The sequence below is a fragment of the Zalophus californianus genome, chromosome 9 (assembly GCF_009762305.2).
Source record: "Zalophus californianus isolate mZalCal1 chromosome 9, mZalCal1.pri.v2, whole genome shotgun sequence".
Taxonomy (NCBI): Eukaryota; Metazoa; Chordata; class Mammalia; order Carnivora; family Otariidae; genus Zalophus; species Zalophus californianus.
Window position 1 is genome coordinate 45169570 of NC_045603.1, and position 19230 is coordinate 45188799.

The 19230-nt window shown below is 35.8% G+C and overlaps 1 protein-coding gene and 1 non-coding gene across 6 annotated transcripts in view; one reads left to right on the forward strand and one right to left on the reverse strand.

Moving 5' to 3' along the window:
• The window catches only part of TBC1D15 (TBC1 domain family member 15), an 89389-nt gene that overhangs the window by 44016 nt on the left and 26143 nt on the right, over positions 1 to 19230 (reverse strand). For all 5 annotated transcript variants that reach the window (XM_027591769.2, XM_027591768.2, XM_027591767.2 and 2 more), the window contains exons 2-5: positions 11975 to 12073; positions 11375 to 11449; positions 7254 to 7392; positions 1588 to 1798 (exon numbers count right to left, since the gene is read on the reverse strand). In XM_027591769.2, coding sequence (XP_027447570.1) covers positions 1588 to 1798; positions 7254 to 7299 — 257 coding nt within the window. In that variant the 5' untranslated portion in view covers positions 7300 to 7392; positions 11375 to 11449; positions 11975 to 12073. The remainder of the gene's footprint in view (positions 1 to 1587; positions 1799 to 7253; positions 7393 to 11374; positions 11450 to 11974; positions 12074 to 19230) is intronic.
• LOC113923240 lies at positions 2557 to 2659 on the forward strand. The gene has a single exon (XR_003520242.1). It is a non-coding gene; the product is annotated as a U6 spliceosomal RNA (small nuclear RNA).

Here is a 19230-nt window from a genome sequence, read left to right on the forward strand (position 1 = left end):
GGTCTCAAATTGAATGAACTCTTTTCTGACAGTTACATCACAACACTGACAGATACAGAACTTGCTATGATACTAAAACCCCCAAGTCTTTAACACCTGCTATTCAACAGCCAAAACTTTTGCTCTAATCATGCCCCTCCGGAAATCTTCTTAAACCCCCTACCCCCACCCCCGGGAGGTAACCTATTCAAAGCTTCCACTTCAAGATCCAAGACCCACATACCTCCAATGAGGCCTGACTTTCTTATGGATATTGATACTGATTTATGCCTAGTGCCAGCCAGAGATGGTCAACATGGTAGGAAGGAGAATTTCATATCAGAAAACACAGCCAAAATTTTCCAACTTTTGGATCACTACTAGATTTATATAATCTAAATTCAGATATTATGTTACTCTATTATAAAGTGACATTATTAACAAGGTTAACACTCATCCCTACAGCTCCCCAAACTAAAAATCTCAACTTCTCCCTTCTTCTCACCTCCACATACCCACTCAATCACAAAATCAAACCCTAAATATTTTTCTCCAATACTCTCTCTTTCCTGTCACTCTCCTAATTCATGCCACTATAATCTCATCTACATGACTGGAACAAACAGCTAAAACGATTTACAAGATCCTCATGCTCTGGCATTTACTCAGCTCTCTGGCCTCATCTTTAAATTTGGTACCCTCTGTCCCCCAGTATGCAGACCTCTGATATTCAACTACTCTGTTCTGTGATTTCATCATGTTTTATATTCTTCCCTCTATCTAAAACATCTCTCCCTCAAATATGTCCTTCTCTTTCATGCTAATGTTCATTCATTTGTCAAGTTTAACACACATACTACTTCCTCCAGAAAGTCTTCCCTGAACCCTAACCAACCCCTAGTCTGAATGAGGGACCCTTCTTCCCTTCCTGGGATCTCTCAAAGCACCTTGTGCTTCATTTTAGTTCTTGAGTTTTATTGCCATTTACTGGTTGGCACCCTTCACAAGAACTCTCAGATACCCAGGAATAGCCTGTTGTGTTCACTACTTATCAAGCAACTAGCACAATGCTCAGAACTCTGATACCCAAAATATATTTGTAGGGAGTGAAAGCAAGGAAGAGTATGTGTGTTCAAATGCACATAGGTGAATAAATATAAGACACCAGATTTTTGGAACGTGAGAAAGCCCTGTCTTCCACACCTATAATAATTTTATCAAGGCCTTGGATTTGCTGGGTTTAAATATGCAAGAGTACAAATAAAATTCTATCTTTAACAGACAATATGTAATTAAAGGTCAATTACATAAATATATAATCCATAAGTTACTGATGTATCATCATTCATTTAAATGTGTATAAAAAATATTGGACCACTCTTTTCTTTAGAACAGTAATAAGGTGGTAAGTTGCAGATCCAAAGTACTAAAATGGCAAAATTTTATTCAATCATTCATCCAAAGCAGTCAATATCCTAGAAAGAACAAAGTTGCTTGCACCCTCATCTGCACACAGGTCACTGATGCCCAATGACAAGTAAAAATTGTTTGCCTTGGGACCAATACAATAATCCAGTTTCAGTAAGTAGAAAATAATTTGATACTTACTCACACAATACCACATATTTTTCAAGAGAGTCAATCAGTAGTTTGCTATCTCCTTGATGAAAGTGCAGAGCAGGGAGAACGACGTCATCCTTTAGACAGAATACCAAATACGACCAGCCCATACCCTCTTTGTTTTGCTTGATTGATTTCAGGTCTGTCAAACTGAACAGGAATGACCATTTGCTTTTCCCATTTCTATGACTTGGAGCATCTTAAAAACAAGAAAGTGGGGCAAAATATTTTTGTTCACCTTTTTAAAAGGTACTGATAGTGCTCTTCATGACTGCCTAATACTTGTTGAACCTAGGGAATGACTATAGCATTCATATTACTATGGTTTCTACCTATATTAGAGATGGCAACATGCATTTTCTTAAAAGAACAGTTTTGAAAATAATCATCTTACTGCATACAGAGTGAAAAAATATTACCCCAATTTCAAATAAAAGCTTGCCCAAAAATGACTATGGCTTTGGAAGCAGGCAGGCTGGATTCAAATTACAGCATCACCATCTTACTAAGTGAATGATCTAGGGCAAATAACTGAATCTCTCTGAGCCTTGGTTTCTTCATCTGTAAAAATGGAGATAATTATACTTACCTCCCAATGTTATTCTAAGAATTAAGAGATAATACTTGTCACCTAACTAGTATAGTGTCAATTATATAGCAAATACTCAAAAAATGTTAATCTTTTCCACTGCCCACTCCCCACCCCCGCCAAATACGGATGGCATGATGCTCTTGGAGAGTCATTAAAAATAAAACAAAAAACCTTTACTTCCTCACTTCCTTTTGCAATTATTTTTACTAAACTATACTGAGTGAAGGTAAATAACACTGGTATAAAAAATTAACACCGGAGTAAATATACCAACAGACATTTTATTTACAAAAACCCAGAGAGCAGTGAGGAGTTGCGGATGAAAATATAACAAAGTTGTGAGTGCTTCAAAGAGAATGAATACAGTGCTTGCTTCAGCAGCACATACACAAAATTGGAATGATACAGAGATTAGCCTGGCTCCTGTGCAAGGGTGACACGCGCATTTGTCAAGAGGTCTGTGTTTTTTTAAAAACAGAATGAATACATTCAATCTTCCTACTAAATCCATCTACTAAAGTAAGACCTCAGTTCAACCCAAACTACAGTAACATAAAATAAAGTATTTTCTGAGGTTGTGGGCTATTTATGGAAGCTTAAAAATCCTAGGCTTGTAAACAATATCATACCTGATAACAAGCAGCTTAAAAAATATATTAAAAAAATGTAAAGAACAAAGGGAAAAATGTTACTTTCCCACTACTACTTACAATTTCTATCCAAAAATGCCATTTTGACCTGTTTTAACTTGGGACATAAGCATGTCATGTCTCTGAAATTTTAAAAATCCATTTCTCTAATGTTATTTCCTAAGAAGTATTGCACTATTCTATTATTCAAGATCTCGGTTCCATTCCACGCTATCAACTCCACAAACATAAACTGCATAGAAGATATGTGCTTATAGAACTTGATCAAAGAGGAGATTAGTGTTGACCTGCATATATGTCACCTTCCTATATAGTCAGGAAACCATAGCTCCATCAGCTCCAACAAGATCTCCTAAATTGACACAAAGAAATCTACAGCTTACAGAGCTTCTACCTACAAGGAATACAGGCACCATCACTATTTCATGGACACTTAAGTATCATTTGAAAGAAGTCCAGAAAGGCTAAAAAGTAATTTATCTCTACAGTGACCTGCCTAGGTTCCACACCAGTTCAGATGGTGAACTCATACCTAAGGCTGATCCTAGATTAAGCGCCATGTGCCAACTTGACTACCATACATCAAATTTCACTAGAATTTATATCATAGAGCTCATAACACCACTACAAGCTAATATCAAAATGAAAACAATTCTAGAATTTCAATGTCTTCCTGAATCATTTACATATTAATGTATTTAGGACTACTAGATCATTTGCAAAGACCAAAAATATTTTCAAAGCAACGAAAAACTAGATATAGACTATTTTTAAAATTAAATTCTTAAATTACATAGAAAGACAATTTAAATTAATGCATGAAAATCATATGGAGAATATAAATACATGCAAGCTATATGAATTTTCAGGAGTTTGTACACATTCAAAAGTAAAATTTTTACACAGATTTTCCCATGTTAATGGAAGAAACACATCACATATGGAATAGAAAATGCCTTACACATTTCCTCACTTGAAGCTCTGATAAACAATGAAAGAAACATTACAAGTCAATTCTGGAAGCCCCTTTACTTGAATATAGTAAGCTTCATGAGAACAAGAACTTTATTTTGTTCATAATTATATCCCCAATGTCTAGAAGAGTAAATAACACATAGTAGGTACTCAAAGTTGCATTGAATAAATGAATAACCTAATACCAAGTCAACATAAAAGAAATCTGCAATTTAGTCTACCACCGATAGCCAACCAGAAATAGAAAGGCTTACACAAAGGAAACCTAATGAATCCAAGAGTTAACTCAGAATTTCCTTTTCTCTCTTAAAGAAAGGTAAATAAAACTAACTAGTTCTGGGACGCCTGGGTGGCTCAGTCGGTTGAGCATCTGCCTTTGGCTCAGGTCATAATCCCAGGGTCCTGGGATCAAGCCCCACATCAGGCTCCCTGCTTAGTGGGAAGTCTGCTTCTCCCTCTCATTCTCCCTCTGTGCCCACACGCTCTCTTGCTCTCTCTCTCTAATAAAAATCTTAAAAACAAAACAAAAACACATTAGTTTTGATGAATGATGTTACCAAACACACGTAAGACGTATCCCCAACACAATGACATGGGAAAACTAACCGTAATAGCGTAAGAGTAAAACTAAAACAGTTCAGTAAGTCCCTGTATGTCTTGAATAGAATTAACACCGAGGACATGACATTTTATTTGGATGGGTGTACAGAACATGATGGGAGTCTATTGTTCTGGTAAGAAACATTTTCAAAACATTTGATCTGCTATATAAAAACAAAGACTTCATAATAGAAACTCTTAAAAAGTATAAAGAAAGTTAAGTCTTTGATAGTCAATTTTTTAAGTTTTGTCCCAATTTCCTTTGTCACACAAAAAAGTAAGAAGTAGGGGCGCCTGGGTGGCTCAGTCGTTAAGCATCTGCCTTCGGCTCAGGTCATGATCCCAAGGGTCCTGGGATTGAGCCCCACATCGGACTCCCTGCTCCGCGGGAAGCCTGCTTCTCCCTCTCCCACTCCCCCTGCTTGTGTTCCCTCTCTCACTCTCTCTCTGTCAAAAAAAAAAAAAAAAGTAAAAGGTATAAAATGTGAGAACTATAAAATGAATAAAACTAGAAAAAAATACTTTTTAAATATATAAAAATGTTTCATAATGGCATAAATTTGAGTTTTGAAACATCAAGCTTAGAAAGTGTCCCCCTTGGATAAAGAAGATGTGGTATATATACACAATGGAATATTATGCAGCCATAAAAAGGAATGAGATCTTGCCATTTGCAACGACGTCTGGAGACAACATCTGGAGGGTGTTATGCTGAGTGAAATAAGTCAATCAGAGAAAGACATGTATCATATGACCTCACTGATATGAGGAATTCTTAATCTCAGGAAACAAACTGAGGGTTGCTGGAGTGGTGGGGGGTGGGAGGGATAGGGTGGCTGGGTGACAGATATTGGGGAGGGTATCTGCTATGGTGAGTGCTGTGAATTGTGTAAGACTGTTGAATCACAGGTCTGTACTTCTGAAACTGAAACAAATAATGCAACATATGTTAAGAAAAAAGAAAAAGAAGAAGATAGCAGGAGGGGAAGAATGAAGGGGAGTAAGTCGGAGGGGGAGACGAACCATGAGAGATGATGGACTCTGAAAAACAAACTGAGGGTTCTAGAGGGGAGGGGGGTGGGGGGATGGGTTAGCCTGGTGATGGGTATTAAAGAGGGCACATTCTGCGTGGAGCACTGGATGTTATGCAAACAATGAATCATGGAACACTACATCAAAAACTAATGATGTAATGTATGGTGATTAACATAACAATAAAAAATTAAAAAAAAAAGTGTCCCCTTTAGGAAGAATTTTTGATGAAATGTAATTGGATGAGACAGTCTGGGAGAAGAAGGGATGGGATGAGGTGGAATGGAATGCACTACACTTCATAACTCCTGTTCTGTCAAATATGTGCATGTGTATGCATACTAGGCCATACTATGTTCAATATTGTTTTCTACTGCTATACATTCATAAAATTTTTTAAATACAGAGAAAAAAAGAAAATGTCTTTTTTTTTTTTTTAAAGATTTTATTTATTTGAGAGAGAGAGAGACAGCAAGAGAGGGAACACAAGCAGGGGGAGTGGGAGAGGGAGAAGCAGGCTTCCCGCTGAGCAGGAAGCCCGATGTAGGGCTCAAGCCCAGGACCCTGAGATCATGACCTGAGCCGAAGGCAGATGCTTAACGACTGAGCCACCCAGGCACCCCAAGAAAATGTCTCGTTAACTTTCAATAATTGCTAAATAAAGACTCTATAAGTCACAGCGCATGGCCAAGTCATATAAGCAGTATTTACATCTGTGGTTTTTTGCTAAACTACACAGCTACACACAGGTCCTCAGTTCTGTACATTAAAATCAACAGGACAGCATTTAAAAAACACAAATATCCAGTTTCCATCCCCAGAGTCTGATTTAATTCATTGGGATGAAACACAGGCATTAGTATTTTTTAAAAAGCCTAACCTACCCAGGTTATTTCAATGTGCAGCCAAAGTTGAAAACCACTAATCTAAGAAGACGTTTATTGTCAGATTATGCTCTTCTCATACACGTAATGCTTCTTTCTTTTATGAAATTCTGAAAATTCATTCCTTTGTTCTTTCCTATAGCCTGTCACTTTCATTTTCAAGGATTCAGTGATATTAGGCAACAACAAACAAAAAACATATTCCAGCCAATTGTGGCCAGCTTTTCTGAATCTGGGAAATGAGGATAAATCATAAACTGAGACTAGAATGAGTAAGACATTAAATGTCTTTTTAGTTATAAAACACTAATCAATAAGGAAAAAAATTTTAACTCTGTACAAGTATTTATTATTTTTAAAAGAATCACAAATAACACATCATTAGTATATGTGTTCTTTCAGGCTGTTAGCTTGGCTCTTTTTTGTATCTACATGTAGATAATCATCACACAGAAACACAGATTTAAATATATACATGTAGTATATAAAGGAGAACAGTCACTGAATATATATTGTAATGAGCTGTGAAGATATCAGTAAGCACTGAAATTAGAACAGTATGGTTTAGTGGTATACTCCATCTCCCCCTGGTGCTTTAGGACGAAACAACATTTTTTTTTTTTAATGCTAGAAGAATGTGCATGAGAGACATCTAAAGCAATTTTTTAAAGTGTTTCTATTTTCTGCCATGAATAACTACAAAACAGAACACGTATTTTTAAAACCTTTTTTTTTAAATAAAGTCACAACCAACAAAACAAAAAGAGAGACGAAGAGGGAATATAACTAAAATATGAGTTCTATGTATTAAAGCACCAAATCATCCCTGTGACAGAGAAACACTAAAGAATTTTATTTGCACTTTTATTTTTATTATATTGTAGCATATCAGTTTAAGATTTCAAAAGATTTAATTCATACCTCCATTGGTATGTGGCTTCTTTTTAGACGGAACTGTATTGACCATGTCCCACTCTGCTTCATAATTGTTCAGATGTTCCGATCCCCGATGACCTCTTTCCTTTGGGGCCTGCGTCCACTCTACAACTGAACTGGAGTCCTAAAAAAAGTGTAACATATGAAATATTTAGGGACTAAAACTAGAATTTAATTTCAATTAACAATATATTCTCAACTTCTACATAAATTAAGTTTGGAGATTGTGACAGACATCACTGGTGGAAAAACCAACCACTATTTCCTATCCTTTTCTTTCTTGTTTATCTTTACCTGCCACCCACCCCATCCCTGCCCTCACTTCTCCACCTACCCCCCCATGCTCCCCTCCACAAAAAAAAAAGAAAAAAAGAAAAGCCTGCCCAGATTCCCTTGCAGTCAGGGTTGCCAATGAAATAAAAGCAGAGGTCAACTGCAGGGCTTTTGGAAATGCTTTTGCTTTCCTAATAAAAAAGCCTCATCCCTTTCCCCTTTCTGCTGCTTTGAGTGTAGCTATGACACCTAAAAATACGGCAGCCATGTTACGACTGTAAGAGAAAAAACAGGAGAATCACTCCAAACCTGTAGATTTGTAGTTATTTGAGGAAAATAACCAATGGTGGCTATTTTATTTAAGCCACCACTGGTTGCATATTTCTCAGTCAAAATTAGCTAAGAGCTACAAATAACATATCTACATGTATAATTCTAAAGAACTTAATATTTTAAAAGAGAATAAAACCAAATGTCTAAAATTCAATATTAATAATTTAAATCAAAATATTAAATTCCTATACTATAAAAAGTAGCACACCTAAGTTAAAGATAAGCAAGACTGGATGAAAGTGTTTTCAAAATATATGGCAGACAAAAGAAACATCCAGAATACAAAAACAACACCTACCAAATTATTTAGAAACTGGCAAATATCAAAACAGAAAAACAAGCAAATGGTATGCACAAGCAAGTCAAAGAAGAAATATGAAGCAACAAACATAGGAAGATGTCCAACTTCAGAAACAATCAAAGAAAAGTAAGTTAAGGGGCACCTGGGTGGCTTAGTTGGTTGTGTCTGACTCTTTGTTTTGGCTCAGATCAGGATCTCAGGATCCTGAGGTCGAGCCCCACATTGGGCTCACACTCAGCATGGAGTCTGTCCAAGATTCTCTCTCTCCTTCTCCCTTCTCCTTCCTCCTCTGCCACTCCCCTTGCACATGCATGCTCTCTTTCTCTCAAATAAAATCTTCAAAAAAAAAAAAAAAAAGGAGGCATGCCTGTGTGGCTCAGTTGGTTAAGCATCTGCCTTCGGCTCAGGAGGTGATCCCAGGGTCCTGGGACTGAGCCCTGCAACAGGCTCTCTGCTTGGCAGGGAGTCTGCTTCTCCTTTTCCCTCTGCCCCTTCCCCCCGCTCATTCTCTCTCTCAAATAAATAAAATCTTAAAAAAAAAAGAAGAAGAAGAAGAAGAAAAGGAAGTTAAGATGAATTTCAATTTTTTGACCCATTCAAGTAAAACATAAAATAGGAAAGACAGTGTAAAGACATAGTATCTCACGCTACTGATGACAGTGCTAATTACTACTGACTCCAAAATGTCAATATAGCCATTATTTATTAAAATTCAAACTATGGGGGTGCTTGGGTGGCTCAGTTGGTTAAGTGTCTGCCTTTGGCTCAGGTCATGATCCCAGGGTCCTGGGATCAAGACCCGCATCGGGTTCCCTGCTCAGAAGGAAGCCTGCCTCTCCCTCTGCCTGCCACTCTCCCTGCTTGATCTCTCTCTCTCTCTCTGTCAAATAAATAAAATCTTAAAAAAAAAGATTCAAGCTATACATGTGTGTCATTACAATAATTCTCTTTATATTATCCACTCTAGAGAAATACTCACACACGTACACAAAGAGGCATATGTAACAATTTTCATTGCAACACTGTAAAAATGAAAAACTGAAAATATCTTAATACCCATCAGTGAAGGAATGAATAAATAAACTAGAAGGTAGCCAAGGAAATACTAAGCCATAGTTCAAAAACTGATATATGTTAATATTTATTTACTCTTAAATAATAGTAAATTAAACAAAGAAGCTGCAAAACAATGTTTGCAGTATAACCACAGGTAGCATATGCAATTACAAACAGAGGAAAAAACTAGGTCTAGATAGATCGATAATAAAATATGTACAGATTAAAGTTTGGAAAGATACAAACTAAACAGGGACAGTTAAAGGACAAGATTCTAGTCAAGCAAGACTTCAATTTCTATTGTTTCTATTATTTGAATATTTTTACAAGAATGTATTCATATATTGCTACTGTAATTCTTTTTAAAAATGGAAAAAGGAAAATTTGTAGGAACAGAAACATATTATAAAGGCACAAGAAAAATTAAGAAATAGAAACAGACTGAAAAATAGAGAGGAAAACTGAATGAATGAAATCAATGTGGAGAGCTAAGCAGCATCTACAGAGCCCCACCAGCACAAAGGCTTGGAACTGGTTGATCAAATACTTCTGGAAATTAGAATAGAGGTCAAGCTAAAAAGAAGAGTACTAACAAAAGTCCAGAAGGGTGGAGGGTTATTCATTAGAAAAAATAAAACAGATTATTTCTGGATTAGGAGAAACCAAGCACAGTGAACAAAGGGATAACACATTGAAAACAAGAATTAATTAAAAGTTCATCTACAGGGGCGCCTGGGTGGCTCAGTCGGTTAAGCATCTGCCTTTGGCTCGGGTCATGATCTCAGGGTCCTGGGACTAAGTCCCACATTGGGCTCCATGCTCAGCGGGGAGCCTGCTTCTCCCTCTGCCTGCAGCTCCCCCTGCTTGTGCTCTCTCTCTCTCTGACAAATAAATACACAAAATCTTTTAAAAAATAAATAGATGATAGAAAGATAGACATAGATATTTTGAGAAGAAATGTAGAGAACTGAGTCTGAGTTTCAGGGTGAATTAGAGATAAAAAAGAAATCTCTACCTTCCATAGTGAGTCAACACACAATACAAATGGCAAATACATAGTTATCATCCCAATCATCATCCACAATCCCACTCTTGGGTTTTTAAGAGAAAAATATATATCCACACAGAAACTTGTGTATGAATGTTCATGTCAGCATTATTTATATTAACCTAAAAATGAAAACAACCCAAATGTCCACCAACTGATGAATAAACAAAATGTGGTACAGTAGTTCCCCCACCCCTGACTCCATATCCATGGTTTTTCTCTTCCACAGTGTGTTACCCAAAGTCTGTTACCCTCAGTCAACAATGGTCCATCCAGAAGCAGATGATCCATCTTCTGACAGTACTTACATACAGTTAGTAGCCTAATATTACTTCACAATGCCTACGTCATTCAACTGCCTAATTTATAAATTAAACTTTATCATAAGTACGTATAGGAAAAAACATAGTATGTATAGGATTCAATAGTATCTGTGGTTTCAGGCATCCACTGGGGGTTGGTCTTAGAATGCATCCCCCATGCACAGGGAGAGACTACTGTATTTCCATAAATGCAATGTTGTTCAGCAGGCAGGCAAGAAGAAAGGCAAGAAAGAAAGCAAGAGAGAGAGAGAGAAAAAGAAAAGAAAGAAAGAAAAAGAAAAGAAAAAGGAGAAAGAAAGAAAAAGGACAAACGAACTGAGAGGTGTTATAACATGGATAAACCCTGGAAACAACAGGCTAAGAGAAAGAAGCCAGTCATGAAAGATCACATATTGTATGATTCCATTTAGATGAAATGACCACAAGGCAAATTCTCAGAGATGAAAAGTAAATTAGTGGTTGCAAGAAGCTGAAGTTAAGTGGGAATGAGGGGTGTACTACGAAGAGGTAGTTTCTTTTTTAGGAGTAATGAAAATGTTCTAAAATTAGATATTGGTGATGGTTACACAACTCAATACACTAACACCACTGAATTTATACACTTTAAAAGAGTAAATTTTATGGCATATGAATTATAGCTCAAAGATGTTGCTTTAAAAATGCCATTCCTTACACTGGAATGAATAAATGAATACAAGAATGATGAATGAACAACAAAAACAAAAAAATAAAAATGGCATTCCTTTAACCACACCCTTTCTTTCTTAAGTACCTTTCCAGCATAGAGAATACTAGAAGAATCTAAAGCATCATCCAATGGTCTCCAGTCCACTATTACTTCAGCATCCTAGAGAAAGAAATTATGGACTATATTTACTAGTCAGCAATATCTTACATTCTTAGTTACCTATTTTTAATTCCCTGAATGCAAAATGAAATTTTTAAACCCTTAAATATTAGCATTTTAAATGTGCAGTATCACAAGTAAACCACCATTTGACAATAAATGTTACGTACATTTTTAAATTCTGCTTATTTTTCATGACAAAAAATTTGTAATACTGAAACTTTTACATAAGTTTTTAATATTCCATGCCATTTTATGGGCTTATCTAAAGTATTTTTTTCCTGGGGTGCCTGGCTGGCTCAGTCACTGGAGTATGGGACTCTTGATATCAAGCTTGTGAGTTTGAGGCCCATACTGAGTGTAGAGATTACATATTTTTCAACATCATTTTCATGTTAAATTTATAACCACTGTTCAATTACATAATTTCACCTTACACATGAAATTCAAACTTACTGATAATGCCCCAAAGATAAACCACTGCCATAAACAATTATTAAATAAAATCACTTACTAAAAACATACCTTTTCTAACACACGTAATATTCCTGAAATCAAGCTGTCTTGATCATTGGTCTTTCCACAAGATGAGTGAATATAGACCCCTTCCTGTTCATATATAATCTGGAACAACAAAAAAAGAATCACAGCATTATTATTCAGTTAGATTTCAACATTTGTTAAAAAAATTATGTATTTTCATATAATGCCTGAACCACATTTCTGATTATTTCATATATAAACGTATTATTTTAAAAATACCATTTAGGCTTAAGAGCACTTCAAATTAAGATAAACTGGAAGGTAGTTTGCTGTATGGAAGTTTGCTGGTTTAGTGATAATCACAATCTTGATCTTCTCCATAAACAAAGACGTCACACTAATTGCTAATGTGTCTCAAGTGAATTCCACTTAAAATACATTTTTAACAAACGTTAAGCAAAATACTGGATTCAAACTGAAAAAGGCCACGAAAACATTCAATAAGAACAGATGAAATACAATAAGGAATCAATGCTAACTATTCCTAGAACAGCACATGTTTTACAGTAAGATCATTTCAGTGTGTTTTTGTAGCACAGCAGCACAGAAATTCAGGGAATAATATGGGAATTTTAAGGAGTAATGATAAGGACTTCTAGGAACGATTAAAGTAGTTCATGCACACAAATATTTACTGAGTGCTTCTATATGTAAAAGCATGCAAAAGACTATAGTTAAATAGATATGATTAAGACATTGTCCTGAAAAATATCCTGTGGGAATATAAGGGAGACTGAATCTAATTCCTGAGTAAACTGAACCATGTAAAGTCTTATCTTCTATTAGCATAATGTTATAAATTTAAGATTCCATTCCTGGGGCCCATTTCAAACAATTAATTTTTTTTTTCATTATGAAAATAAGAGAAATAAAATAATCACTTTGAGACCTAAGTACTTTTCACATACAGAAGTTTGGAATAGAGTGTAAGTTTCTATTTATGTAGACCTCTTTTTTTTTTAACTCCAGGATAATTAACAGTTAATTCAACAATTAACATAGTGATTCAACAATTCTATACATTACTCAGTGCTCATCATAAGTGTACTTTTTTCTTTTTTAATTTAAATTCAATTAATTAACATATGATCTATTATTTGTTTCAGGGGTACAGGTCTGTGATTCATCAGTCGTATATAATACCCAGTGCTCATTACAACACATACCCTCTTTTAACCGTCTTCCCCTCTTTCACCCACCCCTCACCCACTGGTTCTCTGGTACTCACCAGTTTGTTCTCTATATTTAAGAGCCTTGTTTCTTTGTCTCTTTTTCTTTGTTCATTTGTTTTGTTTCTCAAATTCCACATATAAGTGAAATCATATGGTGTCTTTCTCTGACTGGCTTATTTCACTTAGCATTACACCCTCTAGATCCATCCATGTTGTTGCAAATGCCAAAACTTCATCTTTTTATAGCTCAGTAATATTGCATTGTGTGTGTGGGAGGGTGTATATCACATTTTTTTAAAGATTTATTTATTTATTTATTTGACAGAGAGAGACAGAGCAAGAGCATAAACAGGGGGAGCAGCAGAGGGAGAGGGAGAAGTAGGCTCTCTGCTGAGCAGGGAGCCCAATGTGTGGCTCAATCCCAGGACCCTGGGATCATGATCTGAGCCAAAGGCAGACGCTTAACCGCTGAGCCACCCAGGTGCCCCCACATCATCTTTATCCATTCATCTATCAATGGATACTTGGGATGCTTCCATATTTTAGCTATTGTAAATAATGCTGCTATAAACATGGGGATGCATGTATCCCTTTGAATTAGTGTTTTCATATTCTTTGGGCAAATACCCAGTAGTGGAATTACTGGATCTTATGGTAATTCTATTAATGTTTTGAGGAATCTCCATACTGTTTTCTACAGTGGCTGCACTAGTTTGCATTCCCACCAACAGTGCACAAGGGATCCTTTTTCTCCACATCCTCGCAAACACTTGTTGTTTCTTGTGTTGTTGATTTTAGCCATTCTGACAGGCGTGAGATGCTATCTCATTGTGATTTTGATTTACATTTCCCTGATACGTGATGATGAGCATCTTTTCATGTGTCTCCTGGCCATCTGTATGTCTTCTGGAGAAATGTCTATTTGTGTCTTCTGCCCATTTAACTGGATTATTTGGTTTCTTTGGTGTTGAGCTGCATAAGTTCTTTATATATTTTGGATACTAAGCCTTTATCAGATATGTCATTTGCAAATATCTTCTCCCATTCCATAGGCTGCCTTTAAGTTTTACTGATTGTTTCCTTTGCTGTGCAGAGCTTTTTATCTTGAGGTAGCCCCAACAGTTTATTTTTGCTTTTGTTTTCCTTGCCTGAGGAGACATGTCTAGAAAAATGTTTTTACAAATGATGTCTAAGAAATTACTACTATGTTTTCTTCTAGGATTTATATGGTTTTAGGTCTCATATTTAGATCTTTAATCCATTTTGGTTTTATTTTTGTGTAGATTTTAAGAAAATGTGTCCAGTTTCATTCTTTTACATGTTGCTGTTCAGTTTTCCCAACACCACTTGTTGAAGACACTGCCTTTTTCCCAATGCATATTCTTGCCTCCTCTGGTGAAGCTTAATTGACATGGGTTTATTGCTGGGCTTTCTGTTCTGTTCCACCCAACTGTGTGTCTATTTCTGTACTAGTACCATACTGTTTTGATTACAACAGCTTTGCAGTATATCTTGAAATCTGAGACTGTGCTATCTCCAATTTTGTTCTTTTTCAAGACTGCTTTGGCTATTTGGGGTCTTCTGCGGTTCCATACAAATTTTAGGATTATTTACTTTAGTTTTATGAAAAATGCTGTTGGTATTTTGATAGGGATTGCATTAAATCCGTAGACTGCTTTGAGTAGTACGGACATTTTATATTTACCATCTCACTATTCAGAATATCATGGGGACCAACATGCAAGAGAAGCACCTTCACAACCCATCACCATCACACCCTAGTTATGAATGTAAATGGGTATGCATCTTCCTGTTTTTAACTAACATTTACGGAATACTTATGCACCAGGAACTCCACATGTTATAGCTTAATCCCCCTAACCCTAGACCACAGGCTCTATAACTGTATCCTACTACATCATTAGAATGGAAAGTCCATTTGTGTTAATGAGAAAACTGAAAGAGAGATTAAATAACTTGCCTAAGATCGTTGATGCAAATAGTAAGGGATGGTTAAGAAGCAGTGTGGAGATTAAAATCCAGGGAGTCTGATACCAGAGAACTGTGCTCTTGGCTACTATGTTATAAAGTACATTACTTGTACTGTTATTCCCGTGTTACGTTAGTCACTAGTGATATGAAGTTATATGTCAGGAAAAGAGTCCTTCTAGTAATCAAGATCACCAGAGAAATTCTGATCTCAAAAACCCAAATGGCCTTCATTGAAATAGTCGTTAAGCACCAGACCAGCATTAAGCAGAAGGCAGACTCGCGACAGCACAAGTTGGGGAGCAGTAGAAGACAATTCTATATTGTTTGCATAAAGATAAAAACTTTTAAAGTACACAGATTTATTCACACATGTGCATAAAGATATGCTTAAGACTATTCACAGCACTGTTATTTATAACATCAGGTGGGGTAAGGGAGGAAGGAAAAAAGGAAAGGGAAGTTATGAATCTAGATATCCACACAGGGGAAATGATCAAATACCTCCTGGGATAGTCATTCTATGGGGAATACTATTCAGGAATTAAGAAAGGATGTGATAGATTAAATGAACAAACAAACATGGAAAAAACTGCCAATTATATGTAGTATGATGACATTTATATATATTTTTTAAAGCTTCTATAAATTGCTGTAAAATACCCAGAACAAGTTCTGGAAGGACACACTTTATGCTGTTAACAGAGGTTACTTGTGAAAGAGAATGGGATATGGAAAGGCTGAAAGAAAACTGTAACTGTCTATGTTGATGCCTCTAACGTACTCGAATATTTCAAAGCTAAAATACAGTTACACATTGCTTAGTAATAAAAAATAATTTTAATAAGTAAAAAAGGAAACTGCAGAAGTATAAACTATATTCCAGACTTCAATTTATCAATTTTCAAAACAAGAGGTTAAACTAGATAATTGTATCTGGGGCCACAATACAAAGTACTGAAAGGTTAAGGGAAAGAAATCCGTTAAAATCTCAAGCTTTAGTGAAAGAGAGATCAGAGACATGTCTGGAAACTACATGTTAGCATACTTTCACCTAAGTCTCAGCTAAAACAATAATCAAGAGCTTCATAGTTCTCCCATCACCTGGGTGGCTCAGTTGGTTAAGTCTCCAATTCTTGGTTTCAGCTCAGATCATGATCTCATGGATCAAGGATCAAGCCCCACATCAGGCTCCCTGCTCAGTAGGGAGTCTGCTTGAAATTCTCTCCCTCTGCCCCTCCCCCCAATAGAAAAAAAAGAGCCCCATAGTTCTTATAGTAGAAAAAAGGACACTCATTTGCCCAGAAAAGTTTCGTATCATTAACAATGCAATCTAAAATTCTGTGATACTATTAACACTAAACAGACTCTGGAACCTTAATAAAGTAAGTGAATCCTAAAGAACCAAATAAAACACTTTACCTAACTGAAGCACATAAGAAGAGTTCCTTAGTCTTTCTTACCCATGCATATATTGGTCAAATGTTGCCTATTCTCTTTTTCATTTAAGAAAAAGTTGGGTTTCCTAAGTAATTTCACTGAGAAAATATTTAAAAAGCATTAAAGTACCAGGCACCTTACAAAAAAATCCAAGCTGCATTCATTCTGGGTTCTGTCCTGAACTCTTTAGCACTTTTTGAGGAACAAATTACACGTCCAAAAATCCACAACTCCAAACCCAGACTTGTACTGTCTTTAGAAAGCAGTCATGTTCAGCTTTCTAATTTGAAAGGTGTGATGGTAACCAATACAAATTACTAATCCTGTCAGAAATAGAATGAAATTAATAAACTTACCTTCCCTGAGCTCCTAAACCTTATGAAGTCTTATGAGACTTAAAGGGACTAAACTAGTTGCATCAGTACATAATTTACTTCAAACAGTAAACAACTAAATGATAAGTTTTAACTATTTATTGTTTTCAAAGCACTCCGATCTTATTTAATTCTTAGAACCAAATTGAATGTCTCAGAAACAGACTTTATTTCCATCTCCATCTTACAGAAGAATAAACTGAGACACAAAGCTGTTCAGTGACTTTACTCAAGACCACATGCACACCAAAGAAAGGAGTGGATTTCAGATTTCCCAATACCTTCATCCATTAAATTCCAACTGTTACTGCCTGAAGAAACTACCAGAAAAATTTCACATGCCTTCCCTAGAGGAAAGCAGTTTCTGAAATTGCTTAGATGTAGAAAATAATGCTGCTTAGGACTAAAAACAATTTTTAAATGTCTTTCATTTATAAATCAATGCAGCAGCTAACTACTTAATAATGTGGCCTTTAAACAAAAATCTTTGGTTTTCACCCATCTGTAATTCTAAATATTATACACAAAAAGCTAGTACTCTCTTTTATATCAAATCATTCATTTTAATATAGTCCTTCACTCTATTTTTGCGGGAATGATTTTACTTATTTTTTTATTTACAGCATATGTCAGTTCATCACTCCAGCTTCTGAGTACACGTGCCTAATAAAATACAACTTTACAGGTATCAACTACCTTCAATAGCTCAAAACACAGAAATAAAAGTCCAACTAAAATTCTGATCTTACACAATATAAAAATGGTATTTCTTCTTCATTAGACTCTATAAGTGAATTGATTCCTGAAGAGTATCTTTCTGCCATAGGACGTTTTGCTTCCTATCTTCATCAATAGTAATAATTAAAATTTGAAAAGCTATCTCCAAGCTTGTTTGATATGAAAAATTATTTCGCTACAGGGAATAATTATATCAGGAATTTCATCTGAGACAATACATTTAGTAAAACAAGTTTCCAATTTCTTTACTCTGGTGTTGTTCATAATTTCTAACGCAAAATAAAAAGAAAACTTAAATGTTATTATCAGCATGTAATATTCTATTACGCATTACTTTACACGGCATTTGTATGTTATCACATTTGATCCTCATAACACAATTACATATGTGTTATCATTCCCACTTTGTAACTGAGAAAAAATGCAAGGGAAGTTAAGTGATTTGATCAAGGTTGGGGTTGAGATCCAGAAATCTGCTCTGACAAGTGTTATTTGTCCAAAGGGTACACAATGACAAGCCAATCAACATAAGGTACAGTATATAAAAATACTAGCAAAACTATTCCAGTATACTATAGCCCATGTTCCAATCTGAAGAAGTCAGCAATTACCAATGCTGCAAACATGAGTAGGTCCTCTGTGCTACAGGAAGGAAAGAAAGGACACCAGCAATGCCTCTCTTTCTACTACCTGAGATTTGAGACAAGATGAGTTCATATGCATAATAGGAAAAAAATGTAAGGCAGAAAGAAAAACAAGAAAAAATCATATTCCAATGAGGTAAAGGGGAATGAAAACTAATGTCAGGAAATTGGCAAATGGTATATTTGCTGCTGAAGCAAGCACAGGAAGCTGGGAATGTAAAGCTAGGAGAAGAAAAAGACTGGGACAAAAGTCTGCACTACTAGAGATGGACAGCATGTTCGAGACTCTTGAGTTATCCACACCAAGCATCCCAAATAGGAACACAATGTACAGGCAGTAAACACATCCCATGACTGCTACCCTAAGGACACAGGCACTGACTGTAAAAATTTAACAGCCTAATCATTTCTCTAGCACGCATATCTGAGATACTGTAAAAAGTCTATGTCAGATTCTCCAAGCCTAATAACTTACAAATTTGATATTCTACAACAGAACAAATTATATGGCAAAAACACATCTGTGATACATCTCTAATGAAGATACAAATGGTGCTTTCACTTCATCTTCCAGTTTATTTGGCAGGGAAAATAAAGTATGAAAACTGTACACAACAGGATATACAGTTGTCAAAATCAGGATTTGGGTGGTTTGGGGTAGTTTTGGGTTTTGGTTTTGGGACCATGACTCCTGTATGGTTCAATTTCTCAAAATCAAGAAATACCGTGTTTGCTGAGGAATTTAAAATGGAACAGGAGAATAAACAAACTATCTAAGGAAAAATAAATATCAAATACCATAAAAGACAAAAGGTGCAAGACTGAGGAAAAAAAAGAACTGAAAGAAGTATCCAGTAAAACTAAGTAGAGAACATAAAAGA